The sequence below is a fragment of the Loxodonta africana genome, chromosome 3, assembly GCF_030014295.1.
Source record: "Loxodonta africana isolate mLoxAfr1 chromosome 3, mLoxAfr1.hap2, whole genome shotgun sequence".
Lineage (NCBI taxonomy): Eukaryota > Metazoa > Chordata > Mammalia > Proboscidea > Elephantidae > Loxodonta > Loxodonta africana.
The window spans coordinates 72107223-72126614 of record NC_087344.1 but is presented as its reverse complement, the minus strand read 5'-3'; the positions used below and the strand labels follow the sequence as shown (position 1 = coordinate 72126614).

Below are 19392 nucleotides of genomic sequence, written 5' to 3'. Positions count from 1 at the left end.
CCATTTAGAAAGATGTTGGCTGTTGGCTTTGTATAGATGCCCTTTATTATGTTGAGGAATTTTCCTTCAATTCCTATTTTGCTGAGAGTTTTTATCATGAATGGGTGTTGGACTTTGTCAAATGCCTCTTCTGTATCAATTGATAAGATCATGTGGTTTTTGTCTTTTGTTTTATTTATATGGTGGATTATATTAATGGTTTTTCTAATATTAAACCAACCTTGCATATCTGGTATAAATCCCACTTGGTCGTGGTGGATTATTTTTTTGATATGTTGTTGAATTCTATTGGCTAGAATTTTGTTGAGGATTTTTGCATTTATGTTCATGAGGAATATAGGTCTGTAATTTTCTTTTTTTGTGGTGTTTTTACCTGGTTTTGGTATCAGGGAGATGGTGGCTTCATAGAATTAATTAGGTAGTATTCCATCATTTTCTATGCTTTGAAATACTTTAAGTAGTAGTGGTGTTAACTCTTCTCTGAAACTTAGGTAGAACTCTGCAGTGAAGCCGTCCGGACCAGGGCTTTTTTTTTGTTGGGAGTTTTTTGATTACCTTTTCAATCTCTTTTTTTGTTATGGGTCTATTTAGTTGTTCTACTTCTGATTGTGTTAGTTTAGGTAGGTAGTGTTTTTCTAGGAATTCATCCATTTCTTCTAGGTTTGCAAATTTGTTAGAGTACAATTTTTCGTAATAATCCGATATGATTCTTTTAATTTCAGTTGGGTCTGTTGTGATATGGCCCATCTCGTCTTTTATTCGGGTTATTTGTTTCCTTTCCTGTATTTCTTTAGTCAGCCTGGCCAGTGGTTTATCAATTTTGTTAATGTTTTCAAAGAACCAGCTTTTGGCTTTGTTAATTCTTTCAATTGTTTTTCTGTTTTCTATTTCATTTAGTTCAGCTCGAATTTTTATTATTTGTTTTCTTCTGGTGCCTGATGGACTCTTTTGTTGCTCGCTTTCTATTTGCTCAAGTTGTAGGGACAGTTCTCTGATTTTGGCTCTTTCTTCTTTTTGTATGTGTGCATTTATCGATATAAATTGACCTCTGAACACTGCTTTTGCTGTGTCCCAGAGGTTTTGATACGAAGTGTTTTCATTATCTGAATTTCTTTATTCCCTCCTTAATGTCTTCTATAACCCAGTCTTTTTTGAGCAGAGTATTGTTCAGTTTCCAAGTATTTGATTTCTTTTCCCTGATTTTTCTGTTATTGATTTCCACTTTTATGGCCTTGTGGTCTGAGAAGATGCTTTGTAATATTTCGATGTTTTGAATTCTGCAAAGGTTTGTTTTATGACCTAATAGGTGATCTATTCTAGAGAATGTTCCATATGCACTAGAAAAAAAAGTATACTTTGCAGCAGTTGGGTGGAGAGTTCTGTATAAGTCAGTGAGGTCAAGTTGGTTGATTGTTGTAATTAGGTCTTCTGTGTCTCTATTGAGCTTCCTACTGGATGTCCTGTCCTTCACTGAAAGTGGTGTGTTGAAGTCTCCTACTGTAATTGTGGAGGTGTCTATCTCACTTTTCAGTTCTGTTAAAGTTTGTTTTATGTATCTTGCAGCCCTGTCATTGGGTGCATAGATATTTAATATGGTTATGTCTTCCTGATCAATTGTCCCTTTAAACATTATGTAGTGTCCTTCTTTATCCTTTGTGTTGGATTTAACTTTGAAGTCTATTTGGTCAGAAATTAATATTGCTACTCCTGCTCTTTTTTGATTGTTGTTTGCTTGATATATATTTTTTTCCATCCTCTGAGTTTTAGTTTATTTGTGTCTCTAAGTCTAAGGTCTGTCTCTTGTAGGCAGCATACAGGTGGATCTTGTTTTTGAATCCATTCTGCCACTCTCTGTCTCTTTATTGGTGCATTTAGTCCATTTACATTCAGTGTAATTACAGATAAGTATGTGTTTGTCATTTTGATGCCTTTTTGTGTGTGTTGTTGACAATTTCATTTTTCCACTTACTTTTTTGTGTTGAGACTTTTTTCTTTGTAAATTGTGTGTTCCTCATTTTCATAGTAGTCGAATATATGTTTGCTGAGTCGTTATGAGCAAAACCTTTACCATAAGAAACTAAACAATCTACCCTTGTTTTAACCATTTGGACAAGTTAAAATCAGATAAGTGAACTGCTGTATTTTGGCCCTTAACTATTCAGTTAATATTGAGAAGGAACTATAAAGTTCCTCTAACTTTTAGAATTCCAGTTGAAGTGTAGAAGCTTAACCATAAATTTCAGAAGCCCACGACAGTTACAATTTACTAGTCATGGAGTAATTTTACAAAAATTGAAGACGAAAGCAAGTCTGCTGAGGAAATAATTACCTTTTGTAGATACTGCCATAAAATCAAGTTGATAACAATTAAAAATAGCTATCATTAAGGAAAAAAAAACTTGATTTATGCAATTTTTAGAGTCCCAAAGAACGCCTACAGCACCTATCAAAACTCGAATGAAAAGTACATGATACAAAAATTTCACCTGGAAACATTTAAATTATGATTCCTTTACCTACTGGCAAATAATAAAAAGCAACCTACAGACAAAATGAAATCAGGGATAGCAACGGGATCATAAGTTAAAGCCAGAATAAGTTATTACACATATTTTCTCTCAAACTGAACCAATTAGTTGAGCATCTACGTATGAAACACTATGCTAGAAAATTTCATATACACATATATAATACACAGGTACTCCCTTACCTCTAGACCCCGCCCCCAAAAAGGAGGAGGAGCATATACAATAAACAATTTGATTATTTTTTACCTAAATTATCGCCACTGCCCCAGTCCCTCATAAACTCATCTGAAATACTAAAAAATCTCAATTGCTGTCCTAAGGTCCCAAGCCTCCATCTTCTACTATACCCTCAATTCCAACCCATTTTGTGTTCAAATGATTTTGTTTTCATAACATTTCCATCATATAGTTCTCCTGTTTAATAACCTGTAACAATTCTTCAGTATATACTGCAAAAGGTAGGGGTGATCTTCTTGGGCAGGGAAAGCTGAAGGGGCACTAATAAGGAATCCAGTTTGGAAATATCTGCCTGAGACATTCTATCAGTTAAGAAACTTATTTAGATTAACAAATGTCTTCTTAAAATGCAAACATCTTCTAGAACAGTCATACATTAACACTCCAGTTTTGCGAAACAAGAAAAAGGCAATCTGAATGACACTGTAACATGAAGCAGTGAAATTCTGGAAGTGGGTGAGGGTCAGCAGAAATAAAGACGTGAAAGAAGACAACTAAGACAAAGCCTGCTCTACTGTTTTGTCAAGGATTCTAGAAGAGAAGAGTAGAGGAACCAAGGGTCTTCTTGCCCTAGCTGGTCCGTTATTTCACCAAATATAATGTCCCCTCCGGTAACTGATCCCCCCTGGTGATGAGTCCAAAGCAACCAAGTTGGACAATGTTCCACTGTGATCCATAAGGTTTTCACTGGCTAATTTTGGGAATTAAATCACGAGGCCTTTCTTCTTTGCCTATCTTGGTCTGGGAGCTCCACACAGACCTGTCCACCATGTGACCCTGCTGGCATTGAAATACTGGTGGCATAGCTTCCAGAACACAGTGACACAAGTCACCATATTTTAACAAACTGACAGACAGGGTGGTGCGTATACATACTTCCCTGTAATATCCAGTTCTCTTCCTGTACCCCACCATCACATCCGTTGCGTTTTACTTTCATACACATTTCATTCACTCTAAAAAATCTAAACAAGGAAGGCAGAGCAAAGATAGCAGAATAGACAGACGCTTCCAGCGAGCCTTCTTTATAACAAAGAACCGAAAAAAAAAGTGAAACGAGTATGTTTGTGGCAGGCTGGGAGCCCTGAACATCAAAGGCAAGCTTAGACAACGAACTGAGGGGCAGGGGAAGGAAGAGACCGTTCAGAAGTGGAGAGGAGTTACTGGACCTGAATCGCAGGGAGCCCTCAGGCACCATTTCTAGAGCAGTGGTGGCGGCAGCGGCAGGCTGGTACTAGCATATGGCTGCAGTTTCCTCAGAGAAGCAGCCAGCCAATAGCCTACTCACACCTCTGGAACCGGAGGAGAATGGCACTCTCGGCAAAAGCTAAGTACTTGCCTATATTTTACTGTGCGCCCCCCACCTCCAAGCCGGCTTCAGCAGCTGAATCCCTGGGCCTGAGACAGACCTACCTGGTGACCACCTAGAGCCATCCTCCCGGCCTTGGGGAAGGAAAAAATTTGCAGCTGGGGGGAAAAGATAATTTGCTAGCTCCATTAACCGGGGGAGCTCAGGACAGAAGCTCAGAAATGAGCAAGTAGAAGCCAGAATTTCTGAACTCGAAGATAAATCACTTGGCACTAATGTATTTGAAGAAAAATCAGATAAAAGAATTAAAAAAAATGAAGAAACCTTAAGGATCATGTGGGACTCTACCAAAAGAAATAACCTACGAGTGATTGGCGTACCAGAACAGGGAGGAATAACAGAAAATACAGAGGAAATTGTTGAAGATTTGTTGGCAGAAAACTTCCTTGATATTGTGAAAGATGAGAAGATATCTATCCAAGATGCTCATTGAACTCCACATAAGGTAGATGTTAAAACAAAGTCACCAAGGCATATTATAATCAAACTTGCCAAAATCAAAGATAAAGAGAGAATTATGAGAGCAGTGGGGGATAAACGAAAAGTCACCTACAAAGGAGAGCCAATAAGAATAAGCTTGAACTACTCGGCAGAAACCATGCAGACAAGAAGGCAATGAGATGACATATTGAAAAAAAACAAAGAAAAAAACTGTCTGCCAAGAATCATATATGCATCAAAACTGTCTCTTAAATATAAAGGTGAAATTAAGACATTTCCAGACAAACAAAAGTTGAGAGAATTTGTAAAAACCAAACCAAACTATAAAAAATACTAAAGGGAGTTCTTTGGTTAGAAAATCAGTAATATCAGGTATCAACCCAAGACTAGAACACTGGGCAGAGCAACCAGAAGTCAAACCAGACAGGGAAATCCAAAAAAACAAAGCAAGATTATAAAAAAAAAAGTCCAAAGCAGGGTAACAGCGATGTTATTATATAAAAGAAGACAACATTAAAAAAATAAAGAGGGACTAAGAAATGTAATCATACACCTTCCATATGGAGAGGAAGGTTCATTGATACAAAGAAATAAAACTTAGTTTTAAATTTAGAAAAATAGGGGTAAATAATAAGGTAACCACAAAGGAGACAAACTATCCTACTCATCAAAATAAAATATAAGGCAAAAATAGAGACTAAGCAGAAACAAAATCAGTAACAACAAATATGTGGAAAGGACAATATATACAGAAGGTCTATTCAGCACATAAAATCAAGTGGGATAAAGAAACTGTCAACACACAAAAAAAGACATCAAAATGATAGCACTACATTCATATCTATCCATAATCACCCTGAATGTAAATGGACTAAATGTACCAATAAAGAGACAGAGAGTGGCAGGATGGATTCAAAAACAAGATCAGTCTATATGCTGCCTGCAAGAGACACACCTTAGACTTAGAGACACAAACAAACTAAAACTCAAAGGATGGAAAAAAATATATCAAGCAAACAACAATCAAAAAAGAGCAGGAGTGGCAATATTAATTTCTGACAAAATAGACTTTAAAGTTAAATCCATCAGAAAGGATAAGGAAAGACACTATATAATGATTAAAGGGACAATACACCAAGAAGATATAACCATATTAAATATTTATGCACCAAATGACAGGGCTGCAAGATACATAAAACAAACCCTATCAGCACTGAAAACTGAGATAGACAGCTCCACAATAACAGTACAAGACTTCAACACACCACTTTCAGTGAAGGACAGGACATCCAGGAAGAAGTTCAATAAAGACACGGAAGATCTGAATGCCACAATCAACCAACTTGACCTCGTTGACATATACAGAAGACTCCACCCAACAGCAACCAAGTATACTTTCTTTTCTAGTGCACCTGGAACATTTTCTAAAATAGATCACATATTAAGTCATAAAGCAAGCCTTAGCAGAATCCAAAACATTGAAATATTACAAAGCATCTTCTTTGGCCATAAGAGTGGAAATCAATAACACAAAAAGCAAGGAAAAGAAATCAAACACTTGGAAACTGAACAATACCCTGCTCAAAAAAGACTGGATTATAGAAGACATTAAGGATGGAATAAAGAAATTCAGAGAATCCAATGAGAATGAAAACACTTCCTATCAGAACCTTTGGGACACAGCAAAAGCGGTGCTCAGAGGCCAATTTATATCAATAAATGCACATATCCAAGAAGAAGAAAGGGCCAAAATCAAAGAATTATCCCTACAACTTGAACTAAAAGAAAGAGAGCAACAAAAGAAAGCCACGGGCACCAGAAGAAAACAATAAAAATTTGAGCTGAACTAAATGAAATAGAAAACAGAAAAACAATTGAAAGAATTAACAAGACCAAAAGCTGGTTTTTTGAAAAAAATCAACAAAACTGATAAACCACTGGCCAAACTGACAAAACAAAAATGGGAGGAAGCAAAGAGCCCAAATAAGAAATGAGAGGGAGGTCACACGACAACTCAGAGCCCAAGAGACAGAAAGGGCCACGTGAACCAGAGACCTACATTATCCTGAGACCAGAAGAACTAGTTGGTGCCCGGCCACAATCGATGACTGCCCTCACAGGGAACACAATAGAGAACCCCTGAGGGAGCAGGAGATCAGTGGGATGCAGACCCCAAATTCTCATAAAAAGACCATACTTAATGGTCTGACTGTGACTATAGGAATCCCGGCAGTCATGGTCCCCAAACCTTCTGTTGGCACAGGACGGGAACCATCCCCGAAGACAACTCATCAGACATGAAAGGGACTGGACAGTGGGTAGGAGAGAGATGCTGATGAAGAGTGAGCTAATTATATCAGGTGGACACTTGAGACTGTGTTGGCATCTCCTGCCTGGAGGGGGGATGGGAGGATAGAGAGAGTTGGAAGCTGGCAAAATTGTCACGAAAGGAGAGACTGGAAGGGCTGACTCATTAGGGGGAGAGCAAGTGGGAGTAAGGAGTAAGATGTATATAAACTTATATGTGACAGACTGACTTGATTTGTAAACGTTCACTTGAAGCTCAATAAAAGTTAATAAAAAAAAAAAAACTCAAAAAAAAAAAGAAATGAGAGGGTGATATTACAACAGACCCAACTGAATTTAAAAGAATCATATCAGATTACTATGAAAAACTATAATTTGAAAACCTATTAGAAATGATGAATTCCTAGAAAAACACTACCTACCTAAACTAACATGAACAGAGGTAGAACAACTGAACAGACCCATAACAAAAGAAGAGATTGAAAACGTAATGAAAAAATTCCCAACAAAAAAAAAAGCCCTGGTCCGGACAGCTTCACTGCAGAGTTGTACCAAACTTTCAGAGAAGAGTTAACACCACTACTACTAAAGGTATTTCAGAGCATGGAAAAGGACAGAATACTACCAAACTCATTCTATGAAGCCACCATATCTGATAACAAAACCTGGTAAAGACACCACAAGAAAAGAAAATTATAGACCTATCTCCCTCATGAATGTAGATGCAAAAATCCTCAACAAAATTCTAGCCAATAGAATTCAACAACATATCGAAAAAATAATTCACCATGACCAAGTGGGATTCATTCCAGGTATGCAGGGATGGTTCAACATTAGAAAAACAATTAATGTAATCCACCACATAAATAAAACAAAAGGCAAGAATCACATGATTTTACCAATTGATGCAGAAAAGGCATTTGACAAAGTTCAACACTCATACATGATAAAAACTCTCAGCACAATACGAACAGAAGGAAAATTCCTCAGCATAATAAAGTGTGGGCATTTATACAAAGCCAACAGCCAACATCATCTTAAATGGCGAGAGCCTTAAAACATTCCCACTGAGATAGGGAACCAGACAAGGATGCCCTTTATCACTGCTCTTATTCAACATTGTGCTTAAGCCCTAGCCAGAGCAACTGGCTAGATAAAGAAATAAAGGGCATCCAGATTGGCAAGGAAGAAGTAAAAGTATCTTTATTTCCAGATGACATGATCTTATACATAGAAAACCCTAAGGGATCCTCCAGAAAACTACTGAAACTAATAGAAGAGTTCAGCAGAGAATTGGGATACAAGATAAACATACAAAAATTAGTTGGATTCCTCTACACCAACAAAAAGAACATCGAAGAGGAAATCACCAAATCAATGCCATTTACAATAGCCCCCAAGAAGATAAAACACTTAGGAATAAATCTTACCAGAGATGTAAAAGACTTATACAAAGAAAACTACAGTATACTTCTGCAAGAAACCAAAAGAGACTTATGTAAGTGGAAGAACATACCTTGCTCGTGGATAGAAAGACTTAACATTATAAAACTCTCTATTCTACCAAAAGCGATCTATACATTTAATGCAATTCCAATCCAAATCCCAAGGACATTCTTTATGAGATGGAGAGACAAATCACCAATTTCATATGGAAGGGAAAGAGGCCCCAGATAAATAAGGCATTACTGAAAAAGAAGAACAAAGTGGGAGGCCTTATATTACCTGCTTTTAGAACCTATTATACTGCCACAGTAGTCAGAACAGCCTGGTACTGGTACAACAACAGATACATGGACCAATGGAACAGAATTAAGAATCCAGACATAAATCCATCCACATATGAGCAGTTGATATTTGACAAAGGCCCCAAAACAGTTAAATGGGGAAAAGACAGTCTTCTTTAACAAATGGTGCTGGCATAACTGGATATCCATCTGCAAAAAAATGAAGCAAGACCCATACCTCACTCCATGGACAAAAACTAACTCAAAATGGATCAAAGACCTAAATATAAAATCTAAAACGATAAAGATCATGGAAGAAAAAATAGGGACAACGGTAGGAGCCCTAATACATGGCATAAACAGTTTACAAAACATCATAAAGAATGTAGAAGAAAACTAGATAACTGGGAGCTCCTAAAAATCAAACACCTATGCTCATCCAAAGACTTCACCAAAAGAGTAAAAAGACTACCTACAGACTGGGAAAACATTTTAGCTATGACATTTCTGATCAGCGCCTGATCTCTAAAACCTACATGATACTGCAAAAACTCAACTGCAAAAAGACAAATAAACCAATTAAAAAATGGGCAAAAAATATGAATAGACATTTCACTAAAGAAGACATTCAGGTAGCTAACAGTTATATGAGAAAATGTTCACCATCATTAGCCATTAGAGAAATGCAGATCAAAACTACAATGAGATTTCATCTCACTCCAACAAGGCTGGCATTAATCCAAAAAACACAAAATAATGTTGGAGAGGCTGTGGAAAGAATGGAACGCTTACATACTGCTGGTGGGAATGTCAAATGGTACCACCACTTTGGAACTCGATTTGGCGCTTCCTTAAAAAGCAAGACATAGAGCTACCATACAATCCAGCAATCCCACTCCTTGGAATATATCCTAGAGAAAAAAGAGCCTTTACACGAACAGATATATGCACACCCATGTTTATTGCAGCACTGTTCACAACAGCAACCAAGGTGCCCATCAGCAGATGAATGGATAAATAAATTATGGTATATTTACACAATGGAACACTACGCATCAATAAAGAACAGTGATGAATCTGTGAAACATTTGACAACATGGAGGAACATGGAAGGCATTATGCTGAGTGAAATTAGTCAGCTGCAAAAGGACAAATATTGTATAAGACCACTATTATAAGGACTTGAGAAATAGTTTAAACTGGGAAGAAAACATTCTTTTGTGGTTAAGGGGGGGGGTGGGAGGGTGGGAGAGGGGTATTCACTAATTAGATAGTAGATAAGAATTACTTTCAGTGAAGGGAATGACAGCACACAATACAGGGGAGGTCAGCACAACTAGACTAAACCAAAAGCAGAGAAGTTTCCTGAATAAACTAAACGCTTCGAAGGCCAGCGTAGCAGGGACAGGGGTTTGGGGACCATGGTTTCAGGGGACATCTAAGTCAACTGGCATAATAAAATCTATTAAGAAAACATTCTGCATCCCACTTTGAAGAGTGGCTTCTGGGGTCTTAAAAACGCTTGCAAGCAGCCATCTAGGATCCATCAATTGGTCTCAATCCACCTGGATTAAACAAGAATGAAGAACACTAAGGACACAAGGTGATTACAAGCCCAAGAGACAGGAAGGGCCACATGAAACAGAGACTACATCATCCTGAGACCAGAAGGACTAGATGGTGCCCGCCTACAACCGATGACTGCCCTGACAGGGAACGCAACAGAGAACCCCTGAGGCAGCAGGAGAGCTGTGGGATGCAGACCCCAAATTCTCATATGACCAGACTTAATGGTCTGACTGAGACTAGAAGGACCCCCTTGGTCATGGCCCCCAGACCTTCTGCTGGCCCAGGATGGGAACCATTCCTGAAGCCAACTCTTCAGACATCGATTGGACTGGACAATGTGTTGGAGAGGGATGCTGGTGAGGGATGCTGCTTGGATCAGGTGGACACTTGACACTATGTTGGCATCTCCTGCCTGGAGGGGAGATGAGAGGGTGGAGGGGGTTAGAAGCTGGCGAAATGAACACGAAAAGAGAGAGTGGAGGGAGAGAGTGGGCTGTCTCATTAGGAGGAGAGTAATTGGGAGTGTGTAGCAAGGTATACATGGGTTTTTGTGTGAGAGGCTGACTTGATTTGTAAACTTTCACTTAAAGCACAATAAAAATTATTAAAAAAAAAAAAACAAAAAACCCAAAACTAAATTTGTTGCCACCCAATCGATTCCAACTCACAACCCTATAGTACAGAGTGGAAGTGCCCCATAGAGTTTCCAAGGCTGTAAATCTTTACAAAAGCAGACTGCCACACCTTTCTCCCATGGAGCGGCTGGTGGGTTCAAACCTCCAAGCTTTCCATTAGCAGCTCAGTACTTGAACGACTGTGCCACCAGGGCTACTTTCATTAACTCTGTTGTTTTGTTGTTAGGTGCCGTCGAGTTGGTTCTGACTCATAGCAACCCTATGTACAACAGAGCGAAACACTGCCTGGTCCTGCACCATCCTCACCATCAGTTATGTTTGAGCCCACTGTTACAGCCACTGTGTCAATCCATCTCACCGAGGGTCTTCCTCTTGTTTACTGACCCTCTACTTTACCAAGCATGATGTCCTTCTCCATGGTCTGATCGCTCCTAATAACATGTCCAAAACATGTGAGACATAGTCTCACCATACTTGCTTCTAAGGAGCACTCTGATTGTACTTTTTCCAAGACAGATTTGTTCACTCTTTTGGAAGTCTATGGCATATTCAATATTCTTTGCCAACACCACAATTCAAAGGTGTCAATTCTTCTTTGGTCCTCCTTATTCATCATTCAGCTTTCACATGCATGAGGCAATTGAAAACACCATGGCTTGGCTCACGCGCACCTTAGTCTTCTAAGTGACATCTTTGCCTTTTAACACTTTAAAGAGGTCTTTTGCAGCCGATGTGCCCAATGCAATGTGTCATCTGATTTCTTGACTATTGTTTCAATGCACATTGATTGTGGATCCAAATAAAATGAAATTCTCGACAACTTCAATCTTTTCTCTGTTTATCATGATGTTGCTTATCAATCCAGTTGTAAGGATTTTTGTTTTCTTTACGTTGAGGAATAATCCATACTGAAGGCTGTGTTCTTTGGTCTTCATCAGTAAATGCTTCAAGTCCTCTTCACTTTCAGCAAGCAAGGTTGTGTCACCTGCATAACATAGGCTGTTAATGAGTCTTCCTCTATTACTGATGTCCCATTCTTCTTCATATAATCCACCTTCTCGAATTATTTGCTCAGCACACACAGTAAGTATGGTGAAAGGATACAACCCTGACACACACCTTTCCTGACTTTAAACCACACACTATCTCCTTGTTCTGTTGCAACAACTGTCTTCTTGACTGTGATGGCTAAAGTTGTGTGTCAATTTGGCTGGTCTATGTTTCTCAGTGTTTATATGTGATTATGCCCATGATGGAATCTGCAGTAAGTAGCCAATCAGTTAAAGGGGAGTTTCCTTGGGAGTGCGGTCTGCATCCAAATATAAGCAGACGTTCTGGCTTTTTGCTCACTCTGGATCCTGCACCTGCCTCCTGTTCATTTGACCTCTGTTTCTTCAAAACAGCTATCAGCTTATCTGCCCATCTTGGGATTCGTTGATATTCACAGCCTGTAAGCGGAAGCCCTGCCCTCCGACCTGACAATCTTGGGTTCATCAGCCCCTGCTGCTACGTGAATCAGGAGAAGCCTTGCGATCTTGTCTTTAGTCATTAGAGTTCAATGCATCATATCTATTCTTGAGATGGTCTCTAAATTCAGATATGATACACTCAAGATTGTATTTTGGCTCTTGTGGGCTTGTTCTAATTTTCTTCAATTTCAACTTGAACTTGCATATGAGTAACTGATGGTCTGTTGTGCATTTGGCCTCTAGCCCTTTTCTGACTGGTGATATTGAGCTTTTCCATGTCTCTTTTCACAGATGTAGTCGATTTGATTCCTGTGGATTCCATGTGACATTCCCAACAACGTGTCTGTCAGTGTGTCATACTGCTGGGGCTTGCATCTCACTGTGATATTTGAAGGTATGCCACAGGTATTCAAATACCAATAGGGTCACCCATGGCAGACACATTTTAGCTGAGCTTCCAGACTACGACAGACTAGGAAGAAGAACCCAGCCGTCTACTTCTGAAAAGAATTAGCCAGTGAAAACCTTATGAATAGCAGCAGAACACTGTCTGATATAGTGCTGGAAGATGAGCCCCTCAGTTTGGAAGGCACTGAAAACACATCTGGGGAAGAGCTACCTCCTCAGAGTAGAGTCGACCCTAAAGACGTGGATGGAGTAAAGCTTTCAGGACCTTCATGTAGTGATGTGGCATGACTCAAAATGAGAAGAAACAGCTGTAAACAGCCAGTGATAATTGGAACCTGGAATGTATGAACTGTGAATCCAGAAAAACCGGAAACCATAAAAGATGAACTGGAATGTATAAAGTTCAACATCCTAGGCATCAGTGAGCTGAAAAGGACTGGTATTGGCCATTCTGAATCAGACAATCATATGGTCTACTATGCCGGGAACGACAGCTTGAAGAGGAATGGTGCTGCGTTCATCATCAAAAAGGACATTTCAAGTTCCATCCTAAAGTACAACGCTGTCAGTGATAGGATAATAACCATACACCTAGAAGGAAGACCAGTTAATATGGCTATTATTCAAATTTACCCACCAACCACTAAGGCCAAAGATGAAGAAATCTGAAGATTTTTACCAACTTCTTCAGTCTGAAATTGACTGAACATGCAATCAGGATGCATTGATAATTACTGGTGATTGGAATGCAAGAGTTAGAAACGAAGAAGAAGGATCGGTAGTCGGAAAATATGGCCTTGATGACATAAACAATGCCTGAGGTTGCACGACTGAATTTTACAAGACCAACGACTTCTTCATTGCAAATACCGTTTTTCAACAATATAAGTAGTGACTACACACACGGACCTTGCCAGATGGGAATACACAGGAATCAATCATTCACTCTACTGAGTATTTATTATGTAAGAATCATTGAGCTAAGATTAGGGTTACAAGATGAAGAAAAACAGTCCTGTTCATTGAAATGGTTATATGGACTTGACCAATACAGAAAAAGGAAATGGAAGGTCTAGCTTTCAAATTTAGGTGGAGAAAAAGAATAAAGTAGTATGAGCAGAGAGTCTTTGGTGCTGGGAAAATTAGATTTGCACATGCAGAAGAAAGTATCATGGGCCAAGCCTCACACCATACACAAAAACCAATTAAAAATGGATTCAAGACCTATATGTGTAAACTAAAACCATACAATTCTTAGGGGCAAGGCTGTGAGATCCAGTTTTTAATGCTGTATTATCAGATCTGGCAACAAAAACGTGAGCGGCAAAAGACAAAATAAATAAATGGGATCTCATAAAAATTGCTTTTGTTCATCAAAGGACTTTATTAAAAAAAAAAGAAAAGACAACCTACAAACTGGATAAAGACTTTAGGGAACGTTATATATGATACAGGTCTAATATCAAAATATATTAAATACTTCTAGAACTTAACAACAAAAAGACAAACAACCCTATTAAAAAATGGACAAAGGACTTGAAGAGACATTTCACCAAAGAGGATACTGAAATGGGCAACAAGCACATGAAAAGATGTTCAATGTCATTAACCACTGTTTGCTGTAGATACAGATAAAAACCACAATGAGATACTACCTCGCCCCCATTAGAATGGCAATGATAAAAAAAAAAATGGAAAACAACAGGTGTTAGTGAAGCTTTGGAGAAACTGGAACCCTCGACTGCTAGTGGAAATGTCAAACGGTACAGCAACTGTGGTAGAGTATGGCATTTCCTCAAAAAGCTGAATATGGACTCAAACATATAAACAATCCTGAAGACAGCACACGACTGGACAGTATTTTGTTTTGTTATAAATACTGTCTCCAAGCAGTGGAGCCAACTCAACAGCAACTAACAACAAGGCTCACTAAACCTTTCTCAACCACTGTACCGTTATTAATCCTATCCCTCCTTTAAAAAAAAAAAAAGTTCTCTTTACTACAACTATCTAAAATTCTACCAACTGTTTTAGATCAATTCAGTTTCTTTTCTTTTTCACTTATAAATATTTCTTAATGACTACTAAGTCAGGATTCTGGAGATCTGGTCTCACTTTTGCCATCAGAACGGTGTTCTTAAGTCCCTTAATCTTTTTGATTTCAGCTATAGAAAAGGGTATCACAGCTCTTAGATTCCTTCCAACTGTAAAACTCCACAATGCCCTTCCTGACTTCCCAAAGCACCCTAAATTACAAGTTAATTATAACAGTCATATATATACACACACACACGCACATACATATATATATTTGTTTTATCACAAAGTCTCTTAGTGCTCATTCACTTTCAGGTATAACAAAGATGCTAATAATTAGGATGAAAAGCCCAAGAAAAAGATATCAGATCTTCGTATTTTTTATATGCCTTACCTTCTCTATTAAATGACAAATTTCTTGATAGCAAGAACAATCTATGTCTTGAATGGAGGCTCTTAAGAATATTATCAACTAAGAAAAGTTTGTACTTGACTGTACAAACAAAAACGCTAAATTGAGTATCATATTGCTTTCTAAATGCTCTGTTCTTGTCTTTTTTTTATTGGAATATAACCTCCTTCATGTAAATTCCTTTTATATTCCCTGCATTACCTACATTACACCACACACACACATGCTCGTTGCCATCAAGTCGATTCTGACTCACAGCGACCCCATACAACAGTGTAGAACTGCTCCATAGAGTTTCCAAGTAGCGGCTGGTGGATTCAAACTGCTGACCTTTTGGTTAGCAGCCGAGCTTTTAACCACTGTGCCACTAGGGCTCCAGGTATATTATGGCATTGAGGGGAGGAGAGTGATTTTGTTGAAAGTACACTGAGAAATCTTTATATATCATATGTATTTGTTCCTATACAAGGGTAGGAAACAGTCAAGAGTTGAGAAGCACAGGAACAGAAAGCATGAAACCATACCACCATCTTTACACACCACAGCTACCACCACCACCATCATCTCAAAGGGAAAATTATGAAAGGGGTAAGTAAGGTAGGGTAAGGAGAAAAAAGAAAGCATACTTGTATTATTACCTAACAGCAAGAAAAAAGATATGCTCAGGATGCTCTGCCTGATTTCAAGAGCACGTAAATATAACTTGGGCCTTTTCTATTACCACAGGGAAAACACATAAGCTGTTATAATTAATAATTATAATTTCAAGGCAGTTTGCATATTTTTCCCACCATCATTTCTCTGAAAGTACAATCAATTTCAAAACAAATTAGCCTGTGTTCTTCGCTGAACTGTTACACATTATTGTTGGTTCCCAGATACAGAATATAAATGTTAATCATTACTAAGGCAAAAACAAATACCAACAGCAAAAGAGCTGCATAGCTTCATGATTCTTACCTGTTCACTCTCCTAGGACACTTGTCTGGTTTAATATCCACCTCATAGAGGTAGACATCAATCTTTGGGATTTCAACTTGAAAACAGTTAGCCAGCAGTTTAATGGGTTTGCCCATGGTGCCATAGCCAGGTCGTCTGGGCACCATGAGTAGGGGCTGGGCCCCAACGGGTCCTGCCAGGGAAGGAAAAAGAAAAAGAGTAACATTGTTATAAACTGCATTTCATACTCTAATCAACCAGAGTACGTTAGAATTATAAATACAGCTGATAAACAGTTGAAGCCTAGTGCTGAAAGATAACATCATTCCTAACACTTCAACTTCCTTCACCCCAATTTCCTTTCTTTATTAAACAAACAAAAAAAACCTGGAAAATTGTTTTAGAATAAAGTAGAGAGAAGGGTGAACAGTCTTGCAAGCCCAAGTGAGCATAAGCAAGCACAAGATAGACACAGAGTGTGACACCAACAGCAAAGTAAACTCAAAGAAAGTGGAAGGAAATAATAAAAAGCAAAAATGAACAAAATAAAAATATACAATAAAAAGGATTATTTGAAAAGGTAAAGCTGATAAACTCTAGGCAAGACTCATTTTTTAAAAAATGAGAAAAAAGATGTAAATAACCAGTATCAGAAGTGAAAAATACTACAGGTACTGAACATGTTATATTGTGCCAATCAATTTGATGAAACAAATTCCTCAAGAAAAACAACTTACTGACACACAAAAGCATACAAAATCTGAAATGTTCCATAGCTATTTAAAAAAATTAAATCCAAAATTAAAAAAATATTTTCATACACACAAAAAGGATTCCAGGCCCCAATAGCTTCACTAGAATTGTATCAACCATTTAAGGACAAAAAAAACAAAACACCAAACTTATACACAGTCTTCCAATTCAACTTACGATGCCAGAAAAACGCTGACAATAAAACATGACAAGGACATTATGAAAAAGAAAAATCATAGGCCAATCTCATTCATGAACATACATGCAAAACATCTAATCAAAATGTTAGCGAATTAAATCCACCATTATATCAAAAAGGTAATATATCATGACTAAAATGGATTTAGAACACAAATAAAGAATTGGGTTGACAATCAAAAATCAATGTATAAGTAATTCAATCAATAAAGAAAAATACCAACGATCATCTGGATAGATGCGAAAGCAAGTGCTGATTTTTGTCAAATATATATTTGTGGTGGGGGGTGGGGGAACAGGGAGATTTAGAGACCTAGGAATAGAAAGTTTCTCAATCTGATAAATGGTCTCTAGAAACAACCTACAGCAAACAGCACACTTAATGGTAAAATGTTGAAAGCTTTCTCCCTGAGATTGAGAATGAGACAATGTTGCTTGCTATCATCACTTTTGTTGAACATTTTGCCACAGGTGCTATCCAGAAAAGTGAGGCAAGAAAAATAAATACAGTAAAACCTGAGAATGCCAGGGCCTGTATAAGGTAGAAACCTGTCAGATAAGGAAAACTCAAATATTTTCCACTAATAGAGAGCAAAAGAAAAATGGTAAGACTGCACCCTGTCAAAGACGGAAAACTTTCGAGACCCGGAAAACAAGGCAGTTCGCTTGAGTTTCGGCTCTCATAGGTTTCACTGTGTAAGGCTTTGGAAAGGAAGAAATAAGCCTGTCATTACAGAGGAATCTAAAAACAAATATTAGGAATTAATAAGAGATACAATGATGTTCATTCCAGCACTGTTTACAAGAGCAAAAAGGTGGAAACAACCCAAGTGCCCATCAACAGATGAATGGATAAACAAAATGTCGTACATACATACAATGGAATAGTACTCAGCCTTAAAGGAAAATAAAGTCCTGATATATGCTACAACATGGATGAACCTCACAGACATTATCCTGAGTAAAATAAGTCAATCACAAAAGAATAAACACTGGTGAAATGGACATGAAAAGAGAGAGTGGAGGGAGACAGCAGGCTGTCTCATTAGGGTGAGAGTAATTGGGAAATGTGTAGAAAGGTGTATATGCGTTTTTACGTGAGAGACTGACTTGATTTGTAAACTTTCACTTAAAGCACAACAAAAATTATAAAAAAAAAAAAAAAGAATAAACACTACATGGTCTCACTTATATGAACAGACAAGAACAGGTAATTATATAGAGACCAATGGTTACTAGGGGTTACAGAGGCTAGAAAGGGGAGAGAGAGGGAAAATCTTTCTCTGGAAAGTAATGAATTTTTATTTATGGTGATGAGAAAATTGGCATCAACTAAGGGTAATGGTTACACAACTTGACTAATGTAGTTGCTATCACTAAGCTGTACATCAGAAAAAAAGGGTGGAGTGAAAAGGCAAATATAGTGTTATATATAATTTTACAACTACCGCAACAGCCAAGGAAAAAAAAAGGCTGCAGCGGTTGATACTACTTAGGTATAACTAAATACCTCACGTGATTAATGTTCTTGGCTCAAAGGTTTAGGGTCATGGTTTCATGCATCTATCCAGTCCACGGGCATAATGTCTTCAGAGTTTGTGTTCTACCTCCTAGTTCAGTGTGTAGTGCCTGGGGTTTCAAAAGCTTGCCAGCAGCCACTCCAGATACAACAATTGGTCTCTGTTCGTCTGGACCAACAGAAGGAGACCCAGAAATCAGAGAAGGCTGGATAAAGAAATAAAGGGCACCGAGATGGGTAAGGAAGAAGTATCTCTATTTGCCGATGACATGATCTTATACACAAGGAATCCTCAAGAAAACTGCTGAAACTAATAGAAGAGTTCAGCAGAGGATCAGGATACAAGATAAACATACAAAAATCAGTTGGATTCCTCTACACCAACAAAAAGAACATCGAAGAGGAAATCACCAAATCAATACCATTTACAGTAGCCGCCAAAAAGATAGAATACTTAGGAATAAATCTTACCAGAGATGTAAAAGATCTATACAAAGAAAACTACAAGACGCTACTGCAAGAAACCAAGAGACCTACATAAATGGGAAAACATACCTTGCTTGTGGTTAGAAAGACTCAACATTGTAAAAATGTCTATTCTACCAAAAGCGATCTACAGGCACAACGCAATTTCAATCCAAATTCCAACGACATTTTTTACTGAGGTGGAGAAACAGATCACCAACTTCATATGGAAGGGAAAGAGGCCCCAGATAAGTAATGCATTACTGAAAAAGAACAAAGTGGGAGGCCTCGCTCCACCTGATTTTTGAACCTATTATACCACCACAGTAGTCGAAACAGCCTGGTACTGGTAGAACAACAGATACATAGACCAATGGAA

At 38.1% G+C, this 19392-nt stretch overlaps 1 protein-coding gene across 3 annotated transcripts in view; it reads right to left on the bottom strand.

The window, feature by feature from the left end:
* The window catches only part of AGO3 (argonaute RISC catalytic component 3), a 180819-nt gene that overhangs the window by 142478 nt on the left and 18949 nt on the right, over positions 1 to 19392 (bottom strand). For 2 of the 3 annotated variants that reach the window (XM_023554525.2, XM_010595205.3), the window contains exon 2: positions 16100 to 16271. In XM_023554525.2, coding sequence (XP_023410293.1) covers positions 16100 to 16271 — 172 coding nt within the window. Of the gene's footprint in view, positions 1 to 16099; positions 16272 to 19392 lie in introns of those variants that run through there. The other variant, XM_023554526.2, reaches the window with a different exon arrangement.